This window comes from Abramis brama (genome assembly GCF_963993115.1).
Source record: "Abramis brama genome assembly, chromosome: 7".
Lineage (NCBI taxonomy): Eukaryota > Metazoa > Chordata > Actinopteri > Cypriniformes > Leuciscidae > Abramis > Abramis brama.
In genome coordinates this window covers 40,008,477-40,024,386 of record NC_139969.1, presented here as the reverse complement: position 1 = coordinate 40,024,386, position 15,910 = coordinate 40,008,477, and the positions used below count along the sequence as shown (strand labels likewise).

The following is a 15,910-nucleotide window of genomic DNA, read 5'->3' as shown; positions in this document are numbered from 1 at the left end:
GAACAGACATGCTTTGAAACTGGTTAAGAGGCCATAAAAAACATTAGATAAAAGATACAGGAAAATGTAAGGTTAAAATGTCATTTAAAATTTAAATCTTTTTAGAGAAAAGATATGAATAAGAAATATGAGCAGTTCATAGTCAGGGATGAGTGTGAGTGTTAATTCATGTTTTGTACAGTATGTGTTAGTTTAGGACAACCATTCTGTCTGAATAGTGTGTATAAATTTGTCATTAACCTCTGGAAAGAGTGTTTTAGCATTATAGATGGGTTAAGGCAAATGACAAATTTGAAAGTAAGCTGAGGATTGTGAGTCAATCTGATGAGAAGGCAACACAGAACATAGGACGAGCTTTAAGTTGATTGATCATCGAGCTCTGTCTGTTAATTATTATTTTGGTCATGTATGATGTGCAGCAGATTTGAATTACTTTCTGGGCAGGTTTAAGTATTGATGTGTAATTAGAATTGTGAAGTCGTAGATAGCCGTCAGTCATGTGTTGAGAAAATGTTATAGATTTGACAGCAACAAACACGTAGGCTAAGTAAATATCAGATTATCCAGAGAGCCCTTAACAGTTTTGTATTGTAAAAAGGGGAGATTGTTATTCGACTGACGTTGACGAAGTGTGCACACCACGACCTGACCTGACCAATTGATGACCTGGAGAATGTTCGTAGATGACAGTTGCTTAAGAGACCAAACAATAGGCCTGAAAAGCAAGAAACGCTGTGAGACTAGGGGCCGTTGCCTTAAAACAATTTGATAAGAAGATGAAATTGTGGCTTTAAGTAATATTTTTATTTCAGAGGCAGAGAAAGATGTCTAAAGGAAATTTGGCTGAAGGACAACGTTTGGGTTAGCAAACTTTATCCAAACAAATGTTACCAAATAAATATGAACAAATATTGCAGTTTTCCTGTAGCTCAAACATTAGAGTTTGGCACCTGTAACGCCAAGGTCATGGGTTCGATTTCCGAGGGAAAGCAAGAACTGATAAGAATGTAAATGTGTACCTTGAAATGTAAGTCGCTTTGGATAAAAGCGTCTGATAAATGTAAGAGAATCTTATTATGTTAAATTGATGCATGAGATGAGATCTCGTGCATCAAGAGGAGGATGATAACAGTTGCCAAATATGGTTTACTAAGGGGTTCACATTTGCTGAAAGCCATCGCACAGGTGGGAAGATAAATGTTGGAAGGACATTGGGTTTAATTGGGTAAAAACCCTGCAAGAAGCCATTCTTCCCCCTAACAAAATTGCTGTGTGCATTGTTTGTATCTGTAAGTGTGCTAATAACAAAGATTGTTTCAACAGGAAACGCCAGGGCAGATGTGGCAACAAAGGCCACGGCATGACAGCCGACAAAATCAGGGCAGAATGTGCCCAATAAAATAATGGCTACAGCTAAACATCCTAGCCTGGGCTATTATTGTGGCAGAAAGAAACAGTGCCTAACCTTGCGCAGCGCTTAACTTAAAATTTTAATTTTGCAGGATGTCAGGATGGATTGAATCAAACAGAACTGATTCTGTATTGTTTTGTTAACATGAGCAATGTGGGTTGAGTGTTTTTTTCAGGGGAAAAGGACCCTGAGTGCTATTCAATGAGCAAGAAATTATCAGATGATATGTTTCAGGTTGAAAATTCAACAGGTCACACCAAAAGGGACGACAAGACAAGCGGTCACTAACAAAATCACTTAAGGTCTGCTTTCACAGGTGACAGCAGACAGTAAATGACTCATTCCAGTGGGGGTGCGATCGTGATCTAAGGGAAAATCTTGTAAGGATTTGAAAATGATTGAAGAGTGTTAGACCTGAGTCCAAGCATCTCACCTTAAACTACAAAACCAACGTCAGCAACCCCACACGCCAACGCAAAGAATAAAGTGGGGGGGATCAATGATATGTGCTAGAAACATATCTCCCCTGCCTACGGTGGAAAATCCTCTCTACGGCATGCAAAGTGTCATATTGGTGAAAACGGAACATCCATGGGGCAACGAGATGATCAACATATCTGGAGAAAATGTTGACCAATTAATGGTTGAAGAAAAGTTTTGTGATTTTATTTGATTGAATCAAATTAGGGCTTAGTATTGATATAAATCTAATAATTTGACTTGTGCAAAGAAAAATGTGTTTTCAGGTAGAAGATCTATTAATTAATGTGAAGTATGGTGATAAGAAAAAAGACGGTATGTAATGGAAAAGTCAGGGATAATTTCAAACAACGAATGATCAAATTATAAAACTTTTCTGGTTAGATTTTATTAAATAGATTTTAATTAAATATAGCTTTAGAAGTAAAACCATTTCCTGACAAAATATTGTGATTAATTGAAAAAAGGCTGAATACATAGTGTTATGATTGTATGTGTTATTCTGATAATTTTGTTATCAATGGGTACGGTCTATCCTAAGGGTGAACAAAATTATGCAGATCGTACGAGTAACAGAAGTTGAAATTATAATCATTTATGTTTTTTCGGTATTATAATATCCTTTATTCTTACTATACTTAGTTATACTGGAGTGACTGAGGGTCCGATTTATCGGGAATGCGGTAGCAGTGCTTATCCATTTAGCCCGGCTTCAGATAAAATGTTTACTTGCTTGCTGCTAAATTTTTTATTTTTTTTATTTTTATTATTTCTTTCAAGGTTCAAGTAGAGTGATCAGGTATATGAAAATCAGATATGAAAGGTAACTGTGATGTAAAAACTTGAAACAACTCTTATCATTTATGGGTTTGATGCAGAATTAGAAACAATCGTTTTTTTTTTAATTTTGGAAAAAAACATTTTATTTTTTTTTATTTTTTTTTTTTTAAGTTGTTATGACCAAACCTAATGTTAATGAAACCAAATTGTTTATCAGAGAATGATAAAGAGGAGGAATTGTTGTGGAAAAAAATTATCTTTTCTTTGTATTTTATTTTCAATGATTTAGCAAATGAATGCCATGCGTTCTTTGGATGTATTTTGAGTTTCTTTTATGATGCTGATACAGCTGGAAGGTGTGTGTGAGACTTCAGAGGTGAGAAGACCCCCGGGCTGGGGAGGGTTCAAGGGGGGGGTCCCTTTTGTTATTTTGTTTAGTGGGGGCTGTAAGAGATAGCCTTTGAATAGAACACTATAAAGTAGCTGGTCAACCTCTGCTCTGGGTCTCACTCCGCCTGCAGCTGGACTGTGGATGGACTGGGAACATTCTTGCAAGAATAAATATATTTTAAGGACAATTTGAATCCTGATGTCTCTTATGCCTGATGCTGTTTTGTTAGTTATTTGTTTTTGCCTCAACACTGTTTAGAGATAGTTTGGTTATAACAAATTTTTTCTACGATTACTTCTTTAGACGAGCAGGAGGCTACTCCTTTCTCATTGACATTACTACTTGCAGCAAGGTCCAAGAATAATACTAATATGCTGGCCACCCATACAGTCATACAAGCCTGCAGGACTTTTCCTTGGTTGCGTCGGTCCTGACGCAATCCCCTGTACTTCCTCCTCAGACGAGTTCCTGGTACACCCATGTTTCTGCAATCACAAGATAAGAGAGAGAACAGGTTGCATCCTTCTTTTTACACCATTTGGCCAGTTTTTCAGCTGAGCTTGGTTCAGGCAGCCGGAGAGTCAATGGCTTTACCTTGACCCATGTAATCACTTGTGGTCGTTATCTGTGCCTGTACCTCCCACAGCTCACTGTTGCTTTCTGGCCCAAATTTGACTTTTACACTACCTGTCCCTGCAAAAGTCTGTTGTGATCTTGCTCTGACAGTCAGTGATGTTTCTGTGACATAATGGCTATATTCTCTTGGCATAAAAATAGGGTATTCCTCCTGGAAATACATATTTATAATGATTTCTACCATTTCTACTTCAATCACTGTTTTCTCACATTTTCCTTGAACCTTGGTGTCCCCATTTCTGGTCAATGCCCTTATCCCCTCTTTCCAAAGGTCCAAGTTTGTGTCCCTGGATCGCATTCTATCCAGTACACTTCCTTTCACTAGTGGTTCGGAGTCTTCTGGTATAAACCCTCCACTGTTTAATAGCCTGTCCCATAAGAAAACCTTTCTTGTGTTGACTTGGCTATGCTGTTGTATGTATCTGGCTATTGGCTATGTATCTGTTCCTGAGACTTCAAATCCTAGAAAATCCACCCTTTCTTTTTCCTAATTCTATTTTTTTCATGTTTAAAAGAAAACCATCGTCCGCCAGTCTTTTGATGGTTTTTGGTTAATATTTTCATGTGTTCTTCCACAGTCTCAGTGACTATCAGCACATCATCGGTGTACGCTGGGATTGGCAATCCTTCTAATATTTCTAATATTATTGCCTGGCACACATTTCTACTTTCCTTGGCTAAAGGTATGGACCAAAATCCGTTAGCCAAGTAAATTTTAGATAATATTTTACCTTCGTTTAATCCATTTGTAGCATCTTTTGCATTAATTAGCTATCTATTATCCGGTTCTGTTACTTTAGAGAATTGGAGAATTTGTTGGACAATTTTTCCCTATACTTATTACCCCTTTTGCGGGATAGTTCGCTTATAGTCTCTTTTATTTCTTTATAAGCGGTTTTATTTAATGGATATTGTCATTGTGGCGCTGGGATTCCTCCCAATTTATCTGATATTTTTACACAATCATTTTTCCTTTTGGCCGAATTGTCTTTATATATTTTTCTAGTAATCTTCTTAACTCGTATCTTTGACTACTCTATCTATCGGTTCTGCTTTTGTTTCGTTTATTAATGTGGGCTTGTTTCTGCTCTTTGGTCAGTTTTGCCCATTTGTCAGGTTCTATATATGTAGTTCCTCTTTCACCCTCATTTCTATTATTTGATTTATCTTTAGGTTTCTGATAGGCAGTTTTTTGTCTGACTCTATCCCACTCTACTGGTTTATCTTTGTTTTGACCTGAGCTTTCTCTGGTCCTATTTCTTATCACAGTTCCCCTGTCATATCGGACTGCGAATATAGACATTTTGGACCAGTCTGTTTCTGCTCCCCAGCCTGCTATCTCATGACATCCAGGTATTTCTATGGCTAGCTTTTTTAGTTTGGCTAACATTTTTCCCGCTGTCCACCCTTGTCTGGCTTTCTTTGAAAGGTATAGCCAAAGGCCTGCGGTTTTTACAAATTCTATGTCTTTCCTGAACTCAGCTTCCTCATCTTCACCTATCACCAGGGAGTAGTATGCATTAAGGGTTTCCAGGCGTATGGATAATCCTGTATGATATGTTATCATGTGCTCTACCAGGCTAGTTGAGGTACCTAGGGTTTTCCCCAGGTCAGCTACCATTTTTGCCTTAAGCATATTGTCATCTTTTGCCCTTGGGAATTTCATATTCTGCAGGAACTGGATGGCAGTGATACTGTCCCCTTTAGCCTGTCTAGCTGCATCTCGCCTAGGTTTAGAGACTATAACTTCTGCATCAGATTCTGGTTGCGTCCTTCTATTCTGCCTGGATACCGCAGCTAGGATGGACAAATCTATTTGTGGTTTAACTGACAAGGGCTTTTTAGGGCACCTGCTCTCTTCCTCTTTATCAGAGTCTGAGCTGGAGGGAGAATCAGAAGGTTCACCTCCACTTTCTACTTCTTGTCTATACTCTTCCCTTGCTAGGTCTACCTCACTGAAAGGGGAAGTTGACGCTTCCTTTTTTCTTTCAGGTGAAGCAGCTTTCTGCGGTTTTCTTGAAACTTTACCCTTAGGGCGGGGAGCCTTGCTACGAGTGGCCTCCCGTAGTTTCCACACTTCCGCCATCGTCGGTTCATATTTATCTTTTGTATTGTCATCTAATAAAATATAACACAGAGCTTTCCGCATACAATCTAGCTGTTCTGCTAACATGTAATATTTTTCTTTTGTGCTGCTTCCCGGCATATCCATGATCTCATCAGCAGTAAGTCCACAAGCGAGCTGCATTATTTTCTGCCCTGGTCCCCTTAGTGCTGCTACTTGTGAGTTTAGCGGGTTAAACACATGACCAGGGTGGGTTAGAAATGTTCCCCCTCCCAGGGTGTTGTTTTCCCTCTTATGCGAGCTGCTTCGACGTTCATTGGACTGACTTCTGGATTTTTTATTATTAACCCTACTCCTGCGAGGTGTTTCCTCATCTTCAGGATCCTCTGAACCTGAACTACGATTATGCTCTGTATCTACCTGGACTCTGGGTTTATTACCGTTTAACTTTCTCCCTGTTGAAGATTGGTACGGTTTAAACCCTGTCTCTCTCATTTCCCATGATTCTCCCTCTCGACTGAACCCAGCTATGAGATTTCTTTGTTTGGGAATAGCTACTCCATATCCCTCGCCAGGGTCTCCACAGTCACGCCCGGTTGCTTCCCGATCAGTCTGATCTGATGGTGCGGGTGATCCAGCCGTGACTAGAGCGTCTGGGCATGGAATACCATTTCTAGTTACCACTATATTAGCTCCTCTAACAAGTGGTACGGTGACATCAGTGTCACCGATTTCTACTGTAACCTTATCCCCAGATCTTTTTGCGACAACCTCCCTGACCAGACGTCCTAGTCCATCCGCGTTGGATGTATAGATAGTACGATCAACGGTTAGGAATTCTCTCCCTTCTGCTCTCCCTGCTTCGTTTTGTAGCCCATTTAGTTGATCTTGTGGGAGTAGAGTGATATTAGTTATTTTATCCATGACTGTGCATCTGCTCCTATGAGAACACTTAAAATAGTCTTAAAATAGTTGCTTGAGGGTTTGTTTCGGTACTCTCTGGTCCTACAACGCTGTCCTCGAGACCGTTTACCTCTGGCATGCTTAACCATAAATCAACCCCTATTTAGGTAGTCTTTTGCTGTCAGGTTTACTGTGATGGATTTACGATTAATACCGTTCCCAATTATCTTAAAACCATACTCAGTTTATCGAGATAATCTCGCGGTAACTAAAGAGCCTATCCTTTAGTCGTGTCCTCAAGAAGTTAGATGATCAGCCTATGCAAGTTAATATTCTATTATAAAAATAATAGATTGATTTACCTGTATTATAAGTCTATCTTTGACTACTATCAGTGATCCTGGCCTTCATTCTTAAAAATACATCATTAAACAAGTATTTAATACTGTCTTTATGTTATTTCTACATTTATTTGGAGATAGACAGTATATAAACGAGAGAGAGCTCCACGTCCGAGACTTCGACCGCTCCTACATGTACTTTATTAAACAGGTGAGCACATTTACATAAAACGAATCAATGTTTTATAGTTCAACAATGATAAAATGTCAGAATATGATCTGTATGTTATTCTAATGTTGATCTAGTTTACTGCTAGTCTACAGACAGACTAACACATACATTTCAACACATTTGTAATGTAATGTTAGACCAAGTGAAACAGCGCTGCGTTACCTTACAAGTTTAATTTGTCTAATAAACTGACCTGTGAGTAGTAATTCTGCGTGTAGTTCGGTAGAATGAAATGTCCATATTCCTTTTATATCTGCGGGACTCGCGTCGCGTTTGGAGCTGATAGCTGTCTCTTAGCAATCCCGAACTGCTTCATATCACAGTCATGATAAAAGCATCGATGTATTCAGTCATCCATAAACATTATTAGATCGGTCGGCTTGACGTTGACGACAAGATCCATAATTCTTAGCAAATGTTGCGTCATCAAACTACGCATTTGTTATTGTAAGAGGTTAGTTACCCCTAGCGGTGAAAAAAATGACATACTGTACGTTTAATGTATCTTATTATGATGTATCTTGAGATCTTGAAATGCTGCTCATCCATTCAGAGTAATGTCATTTCAGGAGCTGATTTCTTGTTCTCTTTTTTTCCAGATCCGGAGCCTGAGATTTCTGCCACCGCTGATGCGTCACTTGAGGACACAAGTTTACCTCCTCCCGAATTCCCAGATTTCGACGTGTTTGCAGCAGAAGGTGATGCTATCGATCTGGCAGCCCTGGAGTTAGAGGCCACAGAGTTCCCCGACTCCTCGCCTCCTCCGCCAGAGGAACACACCGGCCCGGATACACAGGCTCTCCCGGTCACATGTTCTCCAGGGGAGACTGGCCCACAGGACACGCCGTCAGGAGACGCTCTCGCTCAGTCCTCAGAGCAAGCCACAAGCGCAGGGATCTTGGCGACCTCTGACCTCAAAATGAACGGATCACACACTGAACACCAGCTTCCATCACAACCAGTGTAAACGTTTCTTTTGTCTCATTATGTGGGGTCTTCCTGAAATGCGTATTAACAATGTTAAGTTGCATCATTCCCTCGCGGGTCAAAATGACCCGAAGCCTTAAAATTATACTTTTTTTTTTGTTTGTTTTTGGTCCAGAAAGCTTATTTTATTTTATCTTTATATATTTTTTAATGCATTTTAGATTTTTATTTTTTATTTTATTTACCTTTAAATTACTAGATTCGATAAATAAATAATAAATAAATAGTACTTTTATCACATTCCTCACATTCTTTCAACTTAAATTTAAAGTAACTAACAATTTCATGCATAAGCCTTTTGCTTTTGCTTTTTTTTTTTTTTTTTTTTTTTTTTTTTAAATAGCATTTTGAGGTTTTTCTATGTGTACTGAAGCATTCCTTGCATTCATTTCATTCCTAAGGGGGTCAAGGTGACCCGAGAGGGAAGGATTTGTGACTTTTTTTTTTTATTTCAACCACAGAACTCCTCGAATCCATAATTAATGATATATTTTTTTTTTTTTGTGTATTCGTGGTTCAAGTCCTGGGGTCTTGGACCCCTCTGATGAACACTCAATTAAAAAAATTATTAAAATTATAATTAAAAAAAAATCCGGGTCAGAATGGGAAGGATGAGAGTTAAGGTTTAAACTTGTATCTTTAATATTGCTGAACAGACTTTATCTCATCAATATGTTCTTTTCCCCTCAGTTTTCCTAAGGAAAGGCATTTGCATGGGACATTTGACAATGTTTATGAGGATGTGGAGACTGTTCACAAATTTTCTTTTGCTCAAAACTCGTTCAAGAGTAAAGGAGTAATGACTGATGCGTTTCTCCTTCAGATCCGTACGCTGATAACGGCCATGTGGTGAGGGATTCACTCTTATAATTGCCATTTATTAAAGAATTGTTAATTTACATGAAATATTATGTTTGATATATCATGATGGCATGTGTCTTTGCCAGCTTGAGCAATGCTAATAATGATGTGTATTATTTCTGTTGATCTCTTGATTTGTTTGACAGAAAGAAGAGATTTGGAAGAATATATGGCATGTCTCTCAGTGGTTTGTCAGCACTTATTTCACTCTGCTGCTGTCAGGAAACTGATGATAAATGTGGTTTTCAAATGCTGCACAGTTTAAGAAAAGAGCACACTGCAAAAAATGCTTTTCTTACGTAGTATTTTTGTCTTGTTTCCAGTCCAATTATACTTAAAAATATACCAGTCCAAATGTACCACTCATTTAGTAAGTGCACCCCATCTAGGTACTTTTACTAGATGAGTGAAATGCCAAAAGATATTATGTCTTGTTTTCTGGAGAAATAAATCAAAATTAAGTGAGTTGTTGCTTAAAAAAAAAAAAGCAAAATGATCTGCCAATGGGGTCAGAAAAATAATCTTAATTCAAACAGAAACAAGATAATGTTTCTTACTTGTTTTAAGCAAAAACTCACTTGATTTTGATTTATTTCCCCAGAAAATAAGGTATAATATCTTATGGCGTTTTACTACTTTAGTAAATGCCTCTTGATTTAAGAATGTTTTGTAATATTTGGACTGGAAATGAGACAAAAGCATTTTTTGCAGTGCAAACTTTGTCTTTTGTTGTTTTCCCCCTCGCGATGTGAAGGTCTAATACAGCTGAAGATCACAATGGCCACAGTCATCACGAAAGGTATTATGAGATTTGTTTTGTTTTGTGACTGAAGATACATGTACTCTACTGTAATCTGTGAAAACTAAATCTCATTACTATAATGTGGGTAAAAAATGTCCTTTAAAGAATCTAATGATAAACTCAAAACACATCCCATGTCCTCAGCAGATTCTTTGAGGGAGGACAAGATTTTGAAGAATTGGAGGTTTAAATTTGAGAACAACACGTTGATGTAAATTATGAGAGAAAACGTTCTTAATGGTTCAAGTAAAAACTAGTATTCATTTTCTCCACAGATAAATATTTTTTCACCTTATAAACCTTATAAACCTTTATATTCAGCCCTGCTGTGAGCTACGAGATGTTAATCGATGGTATTTGCTTCTGTTGAGGCCGTCAGCCCACATTATTTCAGCTTATTTTTAAGATTGATTAACAGCAGAATTCCTGGTGAAAACAACATTACCCATGATGCTGTGCAGAAAATTACACCAATCAGAGTCTCGAAACAAGCAAAACGCACCAAAAGATCCGGCCAATCCCATGAAGCATTTTGAGTCAGTCTATTAAGATATATGTATATACTATATGCGCATTTTGCAATAAACGTAAACTATATGGTGTGTGAATATTTCTTTCACAATATGTGAAAGTAGTTTTATATTAATTTATTATTAATTCAGTTATGCTGTCTGCAGTGCTTCATGGGATTGTAGTTCTTTCTCAATAAAGCCGTTAAGTTCACAGTCTTGTACTTTTGTCTTTTTGTCCAATTTTCAAAATGTTTTTTATGTTGTGATTCTCGAAGCTGGTTGCTTTGGTTCGTGGCTTATAATGCTTTAGCGAAGACTTTTCTAAAAATCCCTATGGGAGAAATACATGGAGAAAATACTTCCATAACCAACGCCTCTAATAAAGCGGGCGCTAATGCACACACTAGCTATGTTTCCATCCACACGTTTTTATCCGAATTAAGTGATATCGAATGAAAAATGCCTTATGGAAACAGTAAAATTCGATTGAATTTCATGAATATCGACTCAAATGAAATGCGTTCGGTCTCATCGGATTTTATCTTGATCGATATACGGCTTATGCGATAAACGCTGATGGAAACGCTATTTGTATAAATTCATTTTGTCTAGAAAAACTTTGTGTCGCAAATGTTTGCTTGAATGTTGTGTGATTCAGTGCGAAAATTAATAGAAACACCTTAAAATGTCTCAAATCAATTCGATATACCAATTTGATCGCAAAATAGCATGTGACGTCATTACGGTTGTTACAGTCTTGAAAGTTTCAGTAAGAATGTGTTTAATATGTATACAGTCAGCAATGTTTTGCCTTGTTTTCCATCATTTTCCAGCAAAAGTGTGTTTATGAATTGAAGTTATTGGAGTAAAAAAAATTAAAAATCTTAATAAATCAGGCTTTTGTGTTGAGGCCAGTGAAAATGTTGTCTGAGCAAGGAAAATATATATAATTATTACTTTAAAATAACTGGATTAATTTCAATTATATTAAATATGATTATAATTTGATGTCTTTCTTATGATTTCTTATTATTGGGAGTTTTTTCACTTGGACATGAGATGTACGCTTATATACGTAACTTGTGACACATAAATGTTTCATTGCCAATCTGGTGATTTACCAACTGAGACTCTGAGCGAAGCTTGTTCCTCATAGACGCTGACCTGCTAAAACATGTGTGACTCTTCCAGAAAGAAGCAGCTGAGCCCTGAACACCAGGAGGATAAAGAGCTGAAGAAGAAAGAGAAGCAGCGTCTGGAGAAGGAGAAGAAAGAGCAGAAAGAGAAGGACAAGAAGAGAAACATGTTGCACAAGAAGTTTAAAGTGAATTCAGACGCATAAATTAAAGCCACACTTAATGTAGCGCAGATATAGATTCAAACGCACTGGTGTTCACTTTAAAGATGGATAGCACAAGCACAGTTTTCTAGATGCCGTTTGCTCTGATCTTTAATGGTGACATACATTAGTGTAACTCCTCCAGGCGTCCTGCAGGTCCTGATATATTTCCCATGTTTCCCCATAGATCACCGGACTGGAAGAGCCCATGTATCGGGCCCGAGTGCTGGCGGCCAGCAAACTCCGCAAATACGACCTGCCCGTCAAAAGTGGGGATCTCATCAGCATCATCCGAACGGTCAACTGCCCCAAGGGCAAATGGCTGGCCAGAGACGCCAACCACAAATGTGAGACGTTCTTACAGATCTTCTAGTCATGGCTTATACTGTAGCAGAAACTACTCCTTAAAGGGGTCCTATAATGCCCTTTTCACAAGATGAAAAATAAGTCTGATGTCCCCAGAGTGTGTACGTGAAGTTTTAGCTCAAAATATATATTTTTTTATAGCATGTTAAAATTGTCACTTTTTGAGGGTGAGTGAAAACGTGTCCTTTTAAATGCAAATGAGCTGCTGCTCCCGGCACAGAGGGCAGAGCTTCAAGAGCTTGTGTGTGTGTGTGTTAGCAGCTCTGATTACCTCACACAGACACACACTGAAAATTTCAAAAACTTTTAGCCTTTTATGTTTAAACTGGAGTCGGACAAAGATGGAGAGGCTCAAGAAGGACATTTCTGAATGGTTAGTTGCTGATGTGGAGTTAACCATCTTCTAGACATTGATTACCAGATTCTGTCATGATAATCTATAAATCGCGTTCCCGGGGGTGGGGATTGTGTAAGCAATAAGGTAGGAGAGGCTAGTGCTGTATGGTGAATAAGTCACGGCTGAAGGGTGTTGTTTGGCACAATGAAGTCAGCCGTGACTTGATGCAGCACTAGCCTCTCGTACCTTATTGCTTTTATAAAATGGTTGCCACACAATACAAATATTAAAGCCGAAAAATATGTATCTATGCAACTTTCATGAAGTAAAATCACTTATGCTGGGTACACACCAAAAGATTTTTTACATCTTATAAGATTTTCAAAATGTGATAGACCACAAACATGAGGACAAAAAATCCTAGATTTAAGCGTTTTGCTCCTATAGTGTGTGGTGTGCCAAGACGTGACAAAGACAGCTCACCACACACTAACAGATTTTCAACCAGAGTCTCGACTGAGAACACAGGAAATCTCGCAGAATCTCGCGAGACTTCAGAATAAGCATGGCGGATGATATGCAGGAAGAAATTGCGATGATAGTGTTTGGAATGATTTTCACAGAAAATTCACGTGAAAAAAAACATTGTACCCACCATTATAACCTTTTATACAGAAATATATTCATTCTTTATTGTCTTTATTTATTCTTTATTGGATGGATTTATTGTCTCTTTAGAAAAAGTTATTTAATCCCTCTATAGAACCCTTAACACTCAGCTTCCTGCAAGTGTGTGTGTGTGTGTGTGTGAGAATGACCGTGTCTTCCATCATCTCGCTTTCTGATTGGATATTGTTTCGTTTCACGTGCTAATCTTCAGAGCGTGCGTCGGACACATCAGGATTTCTGATCGTAAATATTCAACATGTTTCGCGATCGGGGCGGCTCCGGCGTTCTTCCGAGCAGGTTCGGACACTCTTAACACACCTCACACCAAGAGGAAATCTGATAAGATAATCTGTCGAACCATCAAGATAATCGGGACATAGCTAGGATTGTCGGAAGGGGGGAAATTGGCCCAAAATCAGCCCGATTATCTTTTGGTGTGTACCCAGCATAAAAGCCTTCCTTCCGCTGGAAAAAATTGTCCCTGACCGTGAACAGCAACAGAAGTTAAATACATTATTTCGCCATTAGATGGAGACAAAGACTGTGTTTATGAGTGAGTCAGTCAGTAGAGAAGACTTTTACATTGAACGGACTCGAACTCGTGAACACAGAAAAGGAAGACACAACTGACAAATGACTATACGTGTCATAGCACGGCAAAACCCCTTAACTGTTAAAAGGACAAGATATCGGAGCGGACATTCAAACAGATTTTTTCTTATGAATATAGGACTGAACTGAAGGAAAATGCTATATCTACTGTAAATGCAGGTACACTTGCTTAACTTAATCTCTCACAACACTCTATAAGCTTCAATGAACAATATCACTGAGAATGTTGACGTTGCTAAGAGTGGTTGCTAGGGGTGTTGTGTAGTGATACATAGAACCGTTGGTGAAGCGGTTACAGCCGTGTTTTATCATAAAGCTATTGACCAATCAGAATCAAGGACTGGAACTAACCGTTTTATAAGTAAATTCTAGGGTCGGTGATGTCACTAACCCTCCTGTAGTCTCTACCAGCCGTTTGTTGTAGTCCTTAAAGCGATTTCTGTAAAAGACAATCTCTCCCTTCGCTTTGAGTGTTGTAACTTTGCAGATTTTGTTTATGCACAAACAGCAACATTACACACTAACTGAAGTTAGAAAACTGAAATCATAATCAGCCACCCCTTTAAGAGGTTACTAAGGTGGAAACTTTATAGTAAAGAAATGCAACTTTATAGTTAAGAAGAACAGAAACATTGAGCATAGAAATTGGTGTTCAACCCGTGAATGTTTTAAATAAAGCTGCTTCGCTACTGAAAGCTTCATTATGGGCTGTTTCTCAGCACTGAGGTGATAACCGCTGTGTTAGTAAATAAATGAGCAGCTTCACTATTACACACAGCTGTAATTCACACTTGTCTCAGGCCTTGTCCACACTAATACGCCTTCTCCATTTTGGCCTTCCGTCTGCACTGAGACGCCGTTTTTAGCAACGAAAACGCTCTCCAAAGTGGATTGTATACAGTTTTCAGACCCAGGACCAGATATGATGAAAGAAGACCAGGAGTCATGAAGTTCAATCAAATAAGTAAAAATTTACTGAAGAATAGTTTGCAGTTAAATTGGTAGAGCCAGCGTCAAAGTCTCATGAGGAGGTCGCAAGCTAACTCTACCTTACACAAAATCTCACACCAATTATACCATTTCCAAGGGCATTCATTACATAAACATTCACTTCTGATTGGCTAAGAGAACAGAAAGTCTAAACAATTCTACACTTATAGATAGACAGTAGGGTACGTTGACATTAGTCAAAATAATTGTCGCCCGAGTCCCTGAAGGTTCGATGTTGAGGTTAGGGTTGCCAACCGTTCCGTATAATACGGAATCGTTCCTATTTGACAAAAGTCTTGTTCCGTATTAGGCCTACTTTGCTATTCTATAAATATATAGGCCTCATAAGTTGTATTATAATATGCTATAATGTATGAAATATATTTATATAAATGTATCAATTAGTTTCCACAATATTCACCAGAAGTCATCATTTCAGGGGTTATTTTTCAAAATTTTCTTCCGTGGGGGCCAGGCACGGCGTTAGTTTTCGGCGCACAAAACTAAAAAAAAAAAACTAAAAAAACTAAAATAAAATCTTAATATATTCTAATTTTGTCAAGAATTATAAAAAATTGTCAGTAAGCTCATAATTTGTACTAAAATAGTCTAAATGTTTAGTTTTAAAAAAGCTGGCTATGTCTATTTTGATGTTTCTGCGCAAGTTCAGCAGACAAGTTCAGTGGTTTGGGTTCGATCAGAGCTCGTGAGCGGAGAGCGCATTTCTGAATATTCCGCTCCTCTCACTCATTCCGCAGGGTCGCTCACTCAACCCAGAATGGCCTGCTGGATCGAAAATATGTGGTTATTAATTTAATTACTTAAATAGGCTGGTACAGGATAATAAGCGTAATGACCGCACGCATAAAGCTTGCCACAAAGAACCGGTTAAAGTAATGATTATGAATGTGTCTAAATTAGCAAGGAGACACAGAGCATCTGATGGGCCTTCAGGCTTGCCCTCCTCTATTATGAGCTGTTTTCCCAATACAAAGGTACGGTGGCCGAGAGAGCTCAACGCGCTGCAAATGAAGAAAACGCATGCAAACAGAAAAAAACACATGCAAATAGAAAAAAACACATGCAAATAGAAAAAAACACCAGCGAATAAGAAAACATCTTCATCAGTTTTACAACTCACGTGCGTCCCAATACTCACAACACAACCAAATACGGAAACGCGCTGCAATTACAGA

The 15,910-nt window shown here is 38.3% G+C and overlaps 2 protein-coding genes across 2 annotated transcripts in view; both read left to right on the top strand.

Annotated features, from left to right (window-relative positions):
* Positions 1-15,910, top strand: part of LOC311087282 (NACHT, LRR and PYD domains-containing protein 12-like) — a gene marked incomplete at its 3' end in the record, with an annotated part of 349,673 nt that overhangs the window by 69,871 nt on the left and 263,892 nt on the right. The window lies entirely within an intron of this gene.
* The window catches only part of LOC311087027 (uncharacterized protein), a 37,399-nt gene that overhangs the window by 14,059 nt on the left and 7,430 nt on the right, over positions 1-15,910 (top strand). Inside the window, exons 4-10 of the mRNA XM_084120281.1 lie at positions 7,839-8,202; positions 8,917-9,014; positions 9,050-9,075; positions 9,234-9,274; positions 9,842-9,886; positions 11,593-11,725; positions 11,928-12,087. Coding sequence (XP_083976407.1) covers positions 7,839-8,202; positions 8,917-9,014; positions 9,050-9,075; positions 9,234-9,274; positions 9,842-9,886; positions 11,593-11,725; positions 11,928-12,087 — 867 coding nt within the window. The remainder of the gene's footprint in view (positions 1-7,838; positions 8,203-8,916; positions 9,015-9,049; positions 9,076-9,233; positions 9,275-9,841; positions 9,887-11,592; positions 11,726-11,927; positions 12,088-15,910) is intronic.